Here is a 13,734-nt window from a genome sequence, read left to right on the forward strand (position 1 = left end):
CAGGCCTGTCGTGTCCATACACCACTTAGGGGTTAGTCTAAGACTTGAGCCATAGTTGTTGCATCATTGCCAAATTCTCAAAGCCTCCACTTTGCTGCTTCGGGTCTGTTCCCATGAATGGGCAGCTGAGATGTGAGGCCAGAAGCTGGCCACAAACAGATAGGGGAACAAGCATCTTCTCTGCAGATTTGCCTTCCCAGGCTTTCTCCCCACACTCTGGCTCACAGGACTACTTTATTCTGCGTTTTTGGCTAGAAAAACAGGACTTTTTCACAGTTTTAGCTGCCCAACTTGCTGCCATGTTTGCAGCTCTGTAGTTGCTGCCTGCCTCAGCCGAGGCTGCAAGAGAAAAGAAAACTCCCACAGGGCTCACACCTGCAGTTTTTGGTTCCCCTCCACCAACTGCCTGCTTTGTTTACTTTTCAGCCCACTCAGGGAGTTATTTTTTGAATTTTGTCCAGGTAATTTTTCATCATAATCAGTTGGAAGGGACTTAATAGGCTTTCTCCATCTTGCCCAAACCAGAGCTGACGTTCGTTTCCACATCTAAGGTTACAGAGGAGCCTGAGCCTTTCCTTCTTTTCCTCACTCTGCATGAGCTACACGTCAGCCTGCATTCACCACATAGGCTTTTCAAAATGGAAGTTGTAAATACATCAACACAAAGAAGAAAGCATTAAGCAAGTGTATCAGAACACCATGACAAAAAAAAAAAAAAAAAAAAGAACTATGGTTCCTCTCCCATCTTATCCCAACACTCACGCTTTAGGGAATCAGGTTCTGGAAAGTTCTGCCTTCTAACCCTCTCAAAAAAACACACGCTCACAAGACTGAGTAATCATCCTGTTCCAAATGCTCTCCAGTTCATGCAAGCTGGACATTTATTTTCCTGGCATAAATTTGACTATCAATTGATTAAAATGAGCATTACTGTGTGTTATATTTTCTTCCTCCTGTCCCTTTCTTCTTTCCTTCCACATTGTTAACTGAACACACCTTGTCCATAGACTATTATAGGCACGGTAGAGAAGATTAAGGTTAATGATTCATAGCGTTAGCCCTTAAGAATTAATCTTAATTGGAAGATATTAGGAACATATAACCCTTAAACATTGTCATTTAATCCCTAATAACGCATTTAGATTGATTAGCATAAGCCATTTTAGTATGTAATAATATAAAATGTCCTAATATTTTGTGCCTTCCGCAACTTCATTGTGGCATCTTGGCTTTCTTGGTGGTTCTTTCAGATGCATGCTAATGAAGTTGCACAGGCCCTGTTCCCTGGAACATTTGCTCTCAGAAAGCACTCAAGGACAACAATTTCTATTCTCTTCTTTAATTATCTAAATTATTTATATCCACCCCCGGAAGTTACAAGATAAATATGTTTTCCTCATAGCGAAATGTAGAGACTAGAGACACTCTTGGAGCATTCTTTCTTTAATGCTTCTCTTTTCATGTTTTCTGTACTCACCAGCCGACTTCAGGGCATAATCAGCCATCTGGACTTGGTCCTCCCTCAACTTTTTAAGCACGTAATCAACCAGGTTTGACATTTCCTGTAGAAATTTTAGAAACAGGTTTCTGTTAACAATCTCTGCCAACTGCTCGAGTTTTGACCTAATCTGCAAAATTAGAATAGCAGTGAGCACCTATCAGCTGACTCTGAGCCAGGCACTGTGCATGGATCTGGAATGACGTCTTCATGGCTCTTGGGAGTGTCCTTCTCTGACATATGATGTAAATAAAACCAAGGTGTGTTCAGGGATCCCCCTAAGGTCACACAGCATGGTGGACCTAGGGCCCCTTCTGAAGCCCTAACCACTGCACCACAGTGCTTTCCTGGTGAGGTGTGAGATGAGGTTATGCTGTGACCTGCTGTGTTCCCTCCCTCATTAGTGTCCTGTGCTTAACAGTAAAGACTTGAACATTCTAGAGTTATTTGGGAATCAAGGCAGTTATACACAGACTACACAATTGCTTATATTAGACATTTTTCACGAACTCTGAGTAATACTGGGTTAAAGCACCCTGAGCACACATGACAGTTCACGTTCAAGCTGCCTAAACGTAACACCTTCACAGTGACGAGGCCTGGAGGGTGGCAGGTGGTCCGCGTCAAATTGCTGTGCATTTCAACAAGTAGACATTAAGGAAGAAGAAGAAGGTAGCTGTGACAGCCGAAGAGAAAGAGGCAAAATAGAGTTCATGGTTTCCATCATAACTTTGCCCGAATCTGATGCTGACTAGACTAACTATACTAGCTATGAAGATTTTGTGTATAGAACTCAGAGACTGTTATTTCTATTTTTCTTTAACTGGAAAATAGAACAGTTATTTATTTTGGTGTGAAGTAAGTCAACTGCAATAGAGTGTCTTCTCTGTGACACAGCATTTATGAAACAGTGGGTTTCCATACACCAACCAAATATCAGTCAACACTGGATTTTCCACTGGGAGAAACAGTGGATGTGGCACCGGAAGAACACACCCACTCCCCGTCACCCTGGACATCCTCACTATCTGCCACCCCAACCCCGCCCAACCCGCCTTGCCTCGTCCGGGACCTCCGTGTGGTCTGGGTCCTCTGCAGGGTCTCCATGGGTGCTCCAGCTGTGATTATTGTCCATACCATCCTTCATATCTCTAAGCAATGCCTTCAGGACATCTATTTGTTCAGTCAAAAATAGAATTTCACGAAAATTGTTTTCCAAAGTCTGGCTTTCTTTCCTGCAAAAGGAGAACCTCAGCATGAGAAGAAGAAAGTGTAAAGCTCCCGTTATCAGCTGTTGCTGGGCTTAGGAGCCCGCCACGTGGCGAGGTACTTTATATTGTTGAAGATACATGTTCTTGAGTGAGGGGAGAGCAGAGCATGCCCATTTGTCTAAAGCATCACACTTCACTAAGAAAAACAAGGACAAGCGGGGCACCGTGGCTCATGCCTGTAATCCCAGCACTTTGGGAGGCCAAGGTGGGTGGATCTTGAGGTCAGGAGTTCAAGACCAGCCTGACCAACATGGTGAAATCCTGTCTCTACTACAAATATAAAAATTAGCTGGGCGTGGTGGTGTGCACTTGAAGTCCCAGCTACTCAGGAGGCTGAGGCAGGAGAATCACTTGAACCTGGGAGGCTGAAGTTGCAGTGAGCCAAGATCGCGCCACTGCACTCCAGCCTGGAGACAGAGCAAGACTCTGTCAAACAGACAAACAAACAAATGAACAAATAAAACAATGACCTCCAGGGGTCACATGGCTGGGGGTGTCCTAGTATAGTGCTTGGCCAGGCTCTGCACGGGGAAGGCAAGGCTCAATCAACCTTGCTGGTCCCCCAGCTGGGTGATTTCACACAGGTGAATCCTAAATCCCACTGGTACCCTCCTTCCAATCGGGAACACCTTGCATTTCCAGTGTAGTACAGAGCAGTGACTTTCCAACTAGCCTGAGTTCGGTGGAAATGCCTTAGAGAAGGGGTGGCTGGGGGATCCAGCCAGTGGGCAGCCACCAGTTACCAGTTTGGCTGCCTGAGCATGCAAGATTTTACTTCCCAAGCATGGGATTTCTATGTTTACAGTTTGAAAAGTACTGGTAGGGAGAATAAGAAAATGTCAAGTGAAAAGGTAGTTCTTTATGCTGAAAAAGTATAAGCACTACTTATCTAGTATTTTTCCCCATTTGTGAAACAATACATGTTTAAAATTGGGGAAAAAAACCCCAAGAATTTAGAAGAAATAAACACCATTAAATTTGAATGACTTTCTACCAGTTTTTATTTCATGCAAAAAATTAGTAACAAAATCACATTTATAATTTTGTGTCTTCACTACACTTCCAAATCATTAAACCTATTTTAAAATTATTTAAATGGCTTTATAATTCTTCATGCCATGAATATATTCCAATGTATTTAACCATTGGCCTATTTTTCTTATAGAGTTGTTTTCCATTTTTAATAATCACAAATAATAGGGAAAGCACACCTCAGTGTGTATTTTGTTAAGGAATGCTCCATAGAAGTGGAAATATATAAAAGGGCAAGTAATTTTCTAAAGTACAAAAAATGCTACTGTTTGGTGTTTAAAATTTTAAATTATGTATATGCATAAGTGAGAGGAGTCCATTTTTCTTGGGTTGTTTCCTTCTTCTGATAAATCCAAGTAAAAATAAATGTACCATTTTTAATACTAAATACAGCATGTGTAGATTAATTCACCTCTAACCTTTTAATTTTTTCTATCTCCTTTTTTTTCTTTTTCTTCCTCCTTGTTTCCATTTGCATATATACATAGAGAAATGCTAGGAATAATGTCATTAAATATTAATAATAGATATTTCTGGGAGTGAAATTTTGAGTTATTTCAGGGAGTAACTTTTCTTTCCCATACTTTTCTGTACAAAAGCATTTCAGTATTTGAAACCACACCAAAAAGAGGCACATAGCAAAAAATTTCACTCACTTTAAAAGTTCCAGTTGTTCTTTAGACATATGAAGTCTGGCCTGAAAACAACAGAAAAAGATAAATCATTCTGAATTCTGCTTATTCAAATAGAGTTGTATTTTTTTTCTCAGAAAAAGGAAATAGCACGTTGACTCCTGATCTACAGGCGTGCTGGCTGGAACGTAGGAGCATCCTCTGAGAGGCCTCTTTCCCAGCCTCACCTGTACCTCATGAATGGATTTGAAGGAGATCTATTTAATGAGTGACATTCAATGGGAGCTCTTGGATGGGCACATCATTTCCTGTTTCTCAAGACTGTAAAGGCCTGAACACAGTCTAAGGAGGAGGAGAGAGGGAGGTTGGAAAAGGAAAACAATAGAGGGAGGAGGAAGAGAGGGAAGGGAAGAGAAGGGGGAAAGGCGCCCCTGGTGGATGTGGGAAAGCCCAAGAAGCACATGGTGGCATTAGAGGGCCATGCTGGGCTCTTTGGGTTTGTTCCTGAACAAGAAGGGGGTCTCCCACTTACAAATAAGAAAGGGATGTGATTACTTTTGGGTTAGGTTAACAATCACAATCAGAAAATTGCAGAAATTTCTCTAACACTGGTGACATGTCTGGTGCGGATGATTTCTGGCACGGATGGTCTTGGTGGTGCCAAAACCAAGACAAGAAACCAGGAAAAGGTAGAGTTAATGTTTGGACATAACATGTGGCTGTAAGGATGCTGTGGAGGTGATGAGTGAAAATGTAAACACTGGAGAGATCCAGGATGCTGAAATGCAGACAGCACTCTGGTCCGCACTACTGCACTGCCTATTCCTCAGCCTGGAATGGGGAATGGCCTCGCTGCCTCTTCTTGTCACTGAAAAGACCTCAGTGGTGGAGTCCTGGGTAGCCAGCACCTCTGTGCCCCTTAGCTTACCCTGGTGTGCGTCCTACCACAGACGACAGTGGTTGTCTGCTCACATTCCAAAGCCCTGCACTCTATTCCCAGCTTTCTCTACCCAGCATGAAACACACACACAAACACACACACTCCACAAACACACACTCACACACACATACAAACATGCTCATATGAGCATCACATATGCATACATGCACAACCGCTATTCCAACATGAGATGGTTGGAGAAGGTCAATAATATACCCACAGAGAAAGGGGGGCAAAAGAGAGCACCTTGGGGCACCAATCTTGAAGGGCTTAGAAGCCAACAAGAGTGTGGACAAGCTGATGAGAAGGGGAGGACAAATGTGAAAGGGTGATCTCTTCCCCAGAGAATTCCAGTCAAAATAGTCAACACTGGCCATTGAGGAATGGTTCCTGAAACCCTTTCTTTACAGTCTGGAACTCCCCTACCCTAACGTGTTGTATTTAAGTGGCTTATCAATTAAAAGGCAGTATCTTTGACTATGTGCCAAGAAAATAATGTGGATCAGAATGGAGGGATGATCAAGTGTGAGAACAAAGACTGACTCAAGCAATGTTTCTTTGGGTTTAAACTTAAATCTTGGAGGATTCCAGTGTAGGGCTGATGGCCCCACAGGGTCGTGGGGTGAGCCTTATGCTGTGCTGAGGTGCAGGATCTGAGAAATAAAGAGACAGGACACAGAAGTATAAGGAAAATGCAGCTGGGCTCAGGGGGCCACGCCACCTATAAGCAGAGTCAGGCGAGGCCCCGAATGTCCAGAAGCATGTGTATTTATTGTGTATAGGTTAGGGGGAAGGGCAGTGAGTGGAATCATCTTTAAGGACAGTGATAGGGTCGTGAGCAATAAAACATGGGGTCCACCCCCATTAGGTTACCTAGGCCAGGAGGTGGACAGTGCGCAGCAAGGGGCCCGTTCCCATGAAGGCAAGGGCCGTGTGCAGTAAGGGGTCCACCCTGTTAGGTCACCGAGGCTTGAAGGTGGGCCATGCGCAGTGAAGAGGGTGCAGGCAAACTACTTCTAAGAAGGTTTATAGGAGGACGCTTTAAGTCACACAGTAGTGACAGAGCTGTCAAGGTTACCACCACCTTCTGGCAGCTTCCAGTGGGTTCTATGGGAAGATGCTTTTCAAGCAGCACAATAGCAAGAGCTGATAAAGTTCACAGTCACCGGGGTGGATTGCCGGTCTGAGGGCAGCCTTCCAGAAGAACTGGAGCAAGGTACTACAACTCCTTTATCAGGAGGAGTGGCTCTCGCCCCAAGCCTGCCACACAGCGGGTATCTTTACGATACTGAACGCTGCCACCTGAGCCATGGATTCTTGTCCTGGTATAACTGTTTTTCCCTAAATCATGGTCTGCACTGTGTCTGCTCTAGGCATTCCTCTAATTATAAACTAAGATATAATTGTATATATGTAGGGAAATATTCTTTAGGCACTCATACTATCAACTATTATATGATTATATATAGAGGATTATATAAAGAGATTCTTTAAGCCCTAATTCTATAAACTAAAATATGATTATATAAAGGATTATATAAAAGGAAATAACTGAGTACTAACACTATAAATGAGATATTCTTCAAGCCCTAATTGTGCCAGGGTTCTGCTTAGGTCTCTTTCCTCGGTGCCCATATGGGGGGTTACCCACATTCCAGCAGCAGTTTCCAGAATTCTGTCTCATCCACATACTCTCCCTGCCAGGCTGGGAAGCAGACACCTCTGTGTCTAGGGATCACTTTATTGCAGCAACAAAGCTCACACTTCAGGTGCCAACAGAGAACTCGAAGGGACCCTATGAGTTTCCTGGGGCTCTTGTCACAAATGATCGCAAACGTGGTGGCTTGAAACAATGGAAATTTATTCTGTCACTGTTCTGGAGGCTGGAAGTGTGAGGTCAACGTGTCCACATGGCTACACTCCACTGAAGGTCCTCAGGGAGATTCTGTTCTTGCCTTTTCTGACTTCCGGTGGCTCTGGGCTTTCCTAGGCTTGTGGCTGTGTCACTCTAATCTCCACCTCTGCCTTTTCGTGGCCTCCTCTGCTCCTCTCTGTGTGTCTCTCCTCCGTAAGTCTTCTAAAGAGACCCCTGTCATTGTATTTAGGACCCATCTGTGTAATCTAGGACAATTTCATCTCAAGAACCATCTGCAAAGACCCTTTTCCCAAGTAAAGGTCACAATCGCAGGTTCTGGGTGTCAGAAGGTAGACATATCTTTTTGGGGATCACCTTTCAACCTCTTACAGTGACCATCAATGTGTTATCTGGGAAATAATGCCCCATCTCTCCCCAGTAATTAATCTTCTTTCCTGTTTCAAAGAATGGCTTTTTATTGGTTTGCTTTGCCCAAAATAGTGCAACACGCTATAAATGTGTTGTGTCTTGTGTGATGCTGTTGTGTATTGGGTGATAATGGTGTCAAAATGGAATGTAGTGTGACACACAGGAATAATACTGCCTTGCTTTTTTCTGAACAATTACATTTCTTGTATGTTCTCTTCAACATTTATATTTTGACAAAGGATGTGAGTTTGGAAGCTTATCATTGGTAGAGATTCTCACTTCCAGCTTTTCACATTCTGTTTGAGCAAGTTCCCTGTCAGTAGGAGCAGTGTTTTCAATTTGTTTCTTTTTTTCTGTTCCAGTCTTAAAATAATGTATAGAAAATACTGCTCAATTAATTTGCTGATAAATGAACTTGAGAGTTCCTTGAGAAATAATTTTTTCACAATTTTAAAAACATTTTTATTTTGCCTTATTCCCAAAAGCATTTCAGGTGAGTTCTCCTATAGGAACATATACAGTGTAAGAACGTGTAGGAGAAAACAGTAAGTGAGGAAGTGAAAGTGAAGAGAAAATAAAGATTGGAAAAACCAGACAGCAAAAGATGGATGAGGTTGTAATCTACTTGTGCCTGAAATTGAAAGTTATTAGCTGTGGGCTATAAATTTGTTTTAGAGGATCACAGCAACCACATGGGTGTGGTGAAGGGGCAGGCTAATGACCAAAATTTACCACGTCCACAATGTGGAAAAAGAAAATCCCAAGTGTTCTAGAGGCTGCTTTATGTGTAGTTATTACTTTCTGCAACATTCCTGGCTATGAGATGGAGGTTCAGTGTCCTCGGAACCTTCTTCCTAAAAGATCCCTCTCTGTAGGCTGTTGGCCTCATAACAAAGCCTACATCAGGCAAAGCCTCATTAGATGTGAAAATATCCAGAGCACTTGTTAAGAGGACACAGCCTCCAGGGATATTGTTTTCAGCAACAAAGCCCCTGTGCCCATCTTAACCATGGATTAAGGTAAGGTCTGACTGCATATGCGGTCAATTCACAGCCTCCTGGGATATGAAGGCATTAGGTAGAGGCTGGCAAAGAAAAATAACTATGGGCTTTTTTTGTTTTCCAGATAATGTTGACTGAGACCCAAAGCTTTATGCCTTGGAATACAGCTCTAGTGATTTGAACCAGGATAAATTCAATGATGTGTTAACAAATTTCTTACATGGTCATTAAAATTGTTTTTTTCTGAATGAAATCCCATAAGACATCTAATTTTAAACCATATAACTTTAAGGTGAAACCTACAAACTATAGTGATTGCAGACTGTGCCCTGGGTAAATAGCTAAGCTTTCTGCTTAATATAGGTTTTAAGATAGAAACCTATTAAATATTGGAGTAAGTAATTTGAAGTCACTGGTGTTGAACTCACCACTGTGATTGCTTTTGATTGAATATCTATGTCTCTTCCAAAATTCATGTTGAAACTTAATCCCCATTGTGGTGTTATTAAGAGGTAGGGTCTTTGGGGGAGTGATTAAGTCATGAAGGCACCACTCATGTGAAGAGAATTAGTGTCTTCATTAAAAGCTCAAAGGAACTAGTTTCGGCCCCTTCTGCCCTTCCACCTTCTGCCATGTGAAGACACAAGAAAGCCCGCATTAAACAAGAATGCTCATGCATTGATCTCAGACTTCACAGCCTCCAGAACTGTGAGAAGCACATTTCTGTTCCTGATAAGCTACCCAGTCTGTGGCGTTTTGTTATAGCAGCACAGATGCATTAAGACTGTGCTGGTGATTTGAAAGTGGCAAGTGACAGTGCAGTTCAAGTGACAATGCAGTTTTGCTCTCAGTGTAGCGGTGAGCAAAGTCTGGTCTGAATGGCAGGCCCAGTCTCAACAAAATCTGGGTCCTCCGGGAGGACCGCTCAACTTTGGAATATGCAGTGGTGTGACCACAGGCTGCTTTCCTTCTTGTGCTGATCCAGCTTTCTAATCTATAAATTTAGTAATACTCTTACTGAAAGGTCATTTCGAGGATAATGTGTAATATATATTTAGTGTTCTTAGGATCCCTTCTTATGCATAACTATTACCAGTATCCTGTTGTCCATGGTGGAATATAGGGAGATACATCCAGCTGTTTGAAAAGTAGTATCAGATCATTAGGATTCAACTTGAAAACAAGGTCACCTAAAAATTATGAATATTCTTTACATATTTTTAAGAGTTTATCCTAAGTAAGTAATCAAGGATAGGCAAATTGATTTAGCTATAGGATGCTTATATTTATAATATTTAAAAAATTAGAGACAATCCAATTATTTAGAAATGAGTATTCATTGAAAATAGTATTCATTGGAATATTTTATCATCCATTAATTGCAATCATAAGGTATCTAAAGGCAAGGGAACATATTTAAAATCTATTCCTGGCCAAGTGCAGTGTTTCACACCTGGAATCGCTTGAGCTCTTGAGCTCAGGAGATTGGGACCAGCCTGGGCAACATGGCAAAACCCTGTCTCTACCAAAAATACAAAAATTAGCCAGGCATGGCTGCACATGCCTGTAGTCCAAGCTACCTGGGAGACTGAAGTGGGAGGATCACTTGAGCCATGGAGGCAGAGGTTGCAGTGAGCCAAGATTGTCTGAGTGACAGAGGGAGACCCTGTCTCAAAAAAAAAAAATCAGCCGGGCGCGGTGGCTCATGCCTATAATCCCAGCACTTTGGGAGGCTGAGGCGGGTGGATCACGAGGTCAAGAGATGGAGACCATCCTAGTCAACATGGTGAAACCCCATCTCTACTAAAAATACAAAAATTAGCTGGGCATGGTGGCATGCACCTGTAGTCCCAGCTACTGAGGAGGCTGAGGCAGGAGAATTGCTTGAACCCAGGAGGTGGAAGTTGCAGTGAGCTGAGATCGTGCCATTGCACTCCAGCCTGGGTAACAAGAGCGAAACTCCATCTCAAAAAAAAAAAAAAAATCTATCACTAAATAAATAAAAACAAGTCACTAAACAGTGTCTACTTTATCTAGTTTGGGATTTATAAAGAGCTCACATAGAAATGAGTTACAATCAGTCTTCAGTGGTTTCTGACAGAGCTCTTGTCTGTGTGAAAACCAGGTTAACATCGGTCAAAATTAAATAATCATAGCTCTAGCTCAACCTCAACCTCAATCTCACGAAAAATACTGTCCTTAGAAACACAGCCGTAGAAATTTTCTATTTAGAGACAGAGTCTTTCTATCTCACCCAGGCTGTAGTGCAGTGGCACGAGCGGCCTGGCAGCATGGCTGACTACAGCCTGAACCTCCCAGGCTCAAGTGATCCTGCCACCTCAGCCTCCAGAGTAGCTGGGAGCATAGGCATGTGCCACTAAGTCCCATTAATTTTTTGTTGTTTGGGCTGGTCTTGAACTCCTGGAGTCAAGCCATCTGCCCACCTCAGCCTCCCAACATGCTGGGATTACAGGAACGAGCCACCTCATTGGGCTGGCTAGACATTTTTAAAGGGTTGAGTTTGCTGTTGAGTATGCTAGTTAGTCTAAAATTGAAGGTAGAAGGGAAGGATGCTTTTAAAAAAATGTGTTTAGTCTCAGATCATTTGTTTACTTGTTAGTGAATATATTTATTAAGCTTCCATTTACCTGGGGACCTTTTCAGGCTCTAGATAAGCTCCTTGATCATTACATTTTAGTTAAAAGGGGAGAAAGCAGGAAGAGAGCTGGTAAAGAAATCAATGAGTGCCTAAGATAAAGCAAGGGTAAACTAGGATGCGCCTCCTCCTGGGTATTGTCACAGGTAGTTTGGGTGGTCACAGAAGCCTGTCTGAGAAGGAGACATTCAAGCTAGCCGGAATTCAGAAAGAATCCATCCCTGCAAAGAGCTGCAGCAGAAGACTGCGGGCAAAGGGGCTCCCAATATTCAGGCCTTAACAGAACCTGCCAGATAAACTTACAAGTGTATTAGTCAGGGTTCTCTAGAAAAACAGAACCAAGCCAATGTATATATATAGAGAGATTTATTTTGGGGAATTGGCTTAAATGACTGTAGGGCTCACAAGTCTGAAGCTGGAAAACCAGGGAAGAATTGATGTTGAACCAGGGAAGAAATGATGTTGCAGCTCAAGTCTGAAGGCTATTTGGAGAAAAATTTTCTTCCTTGGAGGATTTCATTCTTTTTTCTTTTCTTTTTTTCCCCCTTGAGACAGTCTCACTCTCTGTCACCAGGCTGGAGTGCAGTGGTGCGGTCTTGGCTCACTGCAACCTCCGCCTCCTGGGTTCAAGCAATTCTCCTGCCTCAGACTTTTGAATAGCTTGGTCTTTATTCTTAAGACCTTAATATGACTGTGAGGTCAACCCACATTGTAGATGGTAGTCTTTTGTACTTAGTCTATTGATTTAGATGTTAATCACATCTAAAAAATACCTTCACTGAAACATCTAGACTGGTGTTTGACTGAACATCTGGGCGCCATGGCCAAGCCAAACTGACAGACAAAATTAACCATCACAGTGAAGCTTAGGCACCAATTGGCAATAATTGGAGCTGCTGTTGACCACTCTGTATGTTCATCTCTGCTTCTCAAGTGATGACCTAGCTAGCCAGCTTCAGCTCCCATGGGCTTGGTCCTAGTCTTTGATGTGAGAACCTCATGGAGTAGGAGCTATCTGAGGTTGACACTCTCTGTGGGGTTTCCAGGCGGCTGTGCTTTTGTCCAAAACTAGGGGCTCACAGATTCTCAACGTATACAGAGTGAGTAGTAGCACCTTTGAGATTGGGAGTTCTCCTGGGCATCGACCTATGAACTTCCAGGGGAGGCTTCCTCACTGGACTGGAATACTGTGGGCACCATACATGTGCAGTCTCCTCCCTATTGGGACTTCATGTGGCAAGACATATTGGAATGAGGCAGTTCCTGGAGGAACTGGGAAGCAAACGATTTCAGAGGCCCTAAGGGAAAAGGGTATGAAGTATGAATCTGATAATCAGGTCCAAGGCCACTGACTAAGGTCACTGAAGTCACTGTCAGTTAAAAGGTCAGTATACTTGTGGAGACAGGTCAATATGTCTGTCCCATCTTCCCACAGAGCAGCAGTGACCTGGTCATAGCTCCTGCTGAAACCACCTTTGCAAAAATGATAATTATGACAAAAGGAAATTATGACAGTGAAGGAGACCAGACCTAACGGAGTCCATCTTGCTTCTAACATTTAAGCTGTCCTTGTTCATGTCCGGAAATAGGTCAAACTAACTTTGGGAAGGAATTCAGTTCATGGGTTGACTCTGAAATAAAATGGATAGTAGCCCTTTCCTGAAAAGACCCCCTTCTTGCTTGGGGACCAGTCTGCCTTTTTAGGACTAACAAATTAGCTACAAGATTAGAAATTATGGTTTAGGGGTCATGCAGCCTCTGGCTCCAAGAGTCTAAACCTCCCCAAATTGTTCCTGGAGATAAAATCACTATTGTAAAACCTAAGATCAGTGCTTGAGATATTTTGCAGACCCTGAACTGGATGGATCAGCTGACACCCCAGACCCGGTAATCTGGCTCAACCAGTTCTGCCATTGCACCCAGGAACAGAAGACAGCAAGAAAGACCTCACTTCAACCCTCTATGATTTCATCTCCAAACTGACCAATCAGCGTTTGCCACTTCCCAAGCCCCTACCTGCCAAATCATCTTTAAAAACTCTGATTCTCAAATGTTTGTGGAGACTAATTTGAGTAATAATAAAACTGTGGTCCTGCACAGTTGGCTCTGTGTGAATTACTCTTTCTCCATTGCAATGCCCCGTCTTGATAAATTGGCTCTGTCAAGACAGCGGGCAAGGTGAATCTGTTGCATGGTTGCACTGCCACTCTGCTACCTCCAGTCTTCTGAGTTTCTGAGCATAGGATGGACAAGGCTTATTCTGGAATGCTGGGGGTGGGATGGATCAGAAAGAGGGCATTCAATGACTGGCCTCAGTCTAAGCCCACTTAGCTCCAACTAGCTTCGGGACAAAGGGAAGTGCCAAACTCCTGTTCAGTGTCAGGCAGAAGCTGATGATAAAAATTTATTTGCCGTTTTAT

At 42.9% G+C, this 13,734-nt stretch overlaps 1 protein-coding gene across 4 annotated transcripts in view; it reads right to left on the reverse strand.

Annotated features, from left to right (window-relative positions):
* The window catches only part of SUN3 (Sad1 and UNC84 domain containing 3), a 43,990-nt gene that overhangs the window by 15,675 nt on the left and 14,581 nt on the right, over positions 1-13,734 (reverse strand). For 3 of the 4 annotated variants that reach the window (XM_035253361.3, XM_035253362.3, XM_035253360.3), the window contains 3 exons: positions 4,458-4,498; positions 2,559-2,733; positions 1,478-1,562 (listed from right to left, as the gene is read on the reverse strand). In XM_035253361.3, coding sequence (XP_035109252.3) covers positions 1,478-1,562; positions 2,559-2,733; positions 4,458-4,498 — 301 coding nt within the window. The remainder of the gene's footprint in view (positions 1-1,477; positions 1,563-2,558; positions 2,734-4,457; positions 4,499-13,734) is intronic. The other variant, XM_017975717.4, reaches the window with a different exon arrangement.

This window comes from Callithrix jacchus, chromosome 11 (assembly GCF_049354715.1).
Source record: "Callithrix jacchus isolate 240 chromosome 11, calJac240_pri, whole genome shotgun sequence".
In the NCBI taxonomy this organism is placed as follows: domain Eukaryota; kingdom Metazoa; phylum Chordata; class Mammalia; order Primates; family Cebidae; genus Callithrix; species Callithrix jacchus.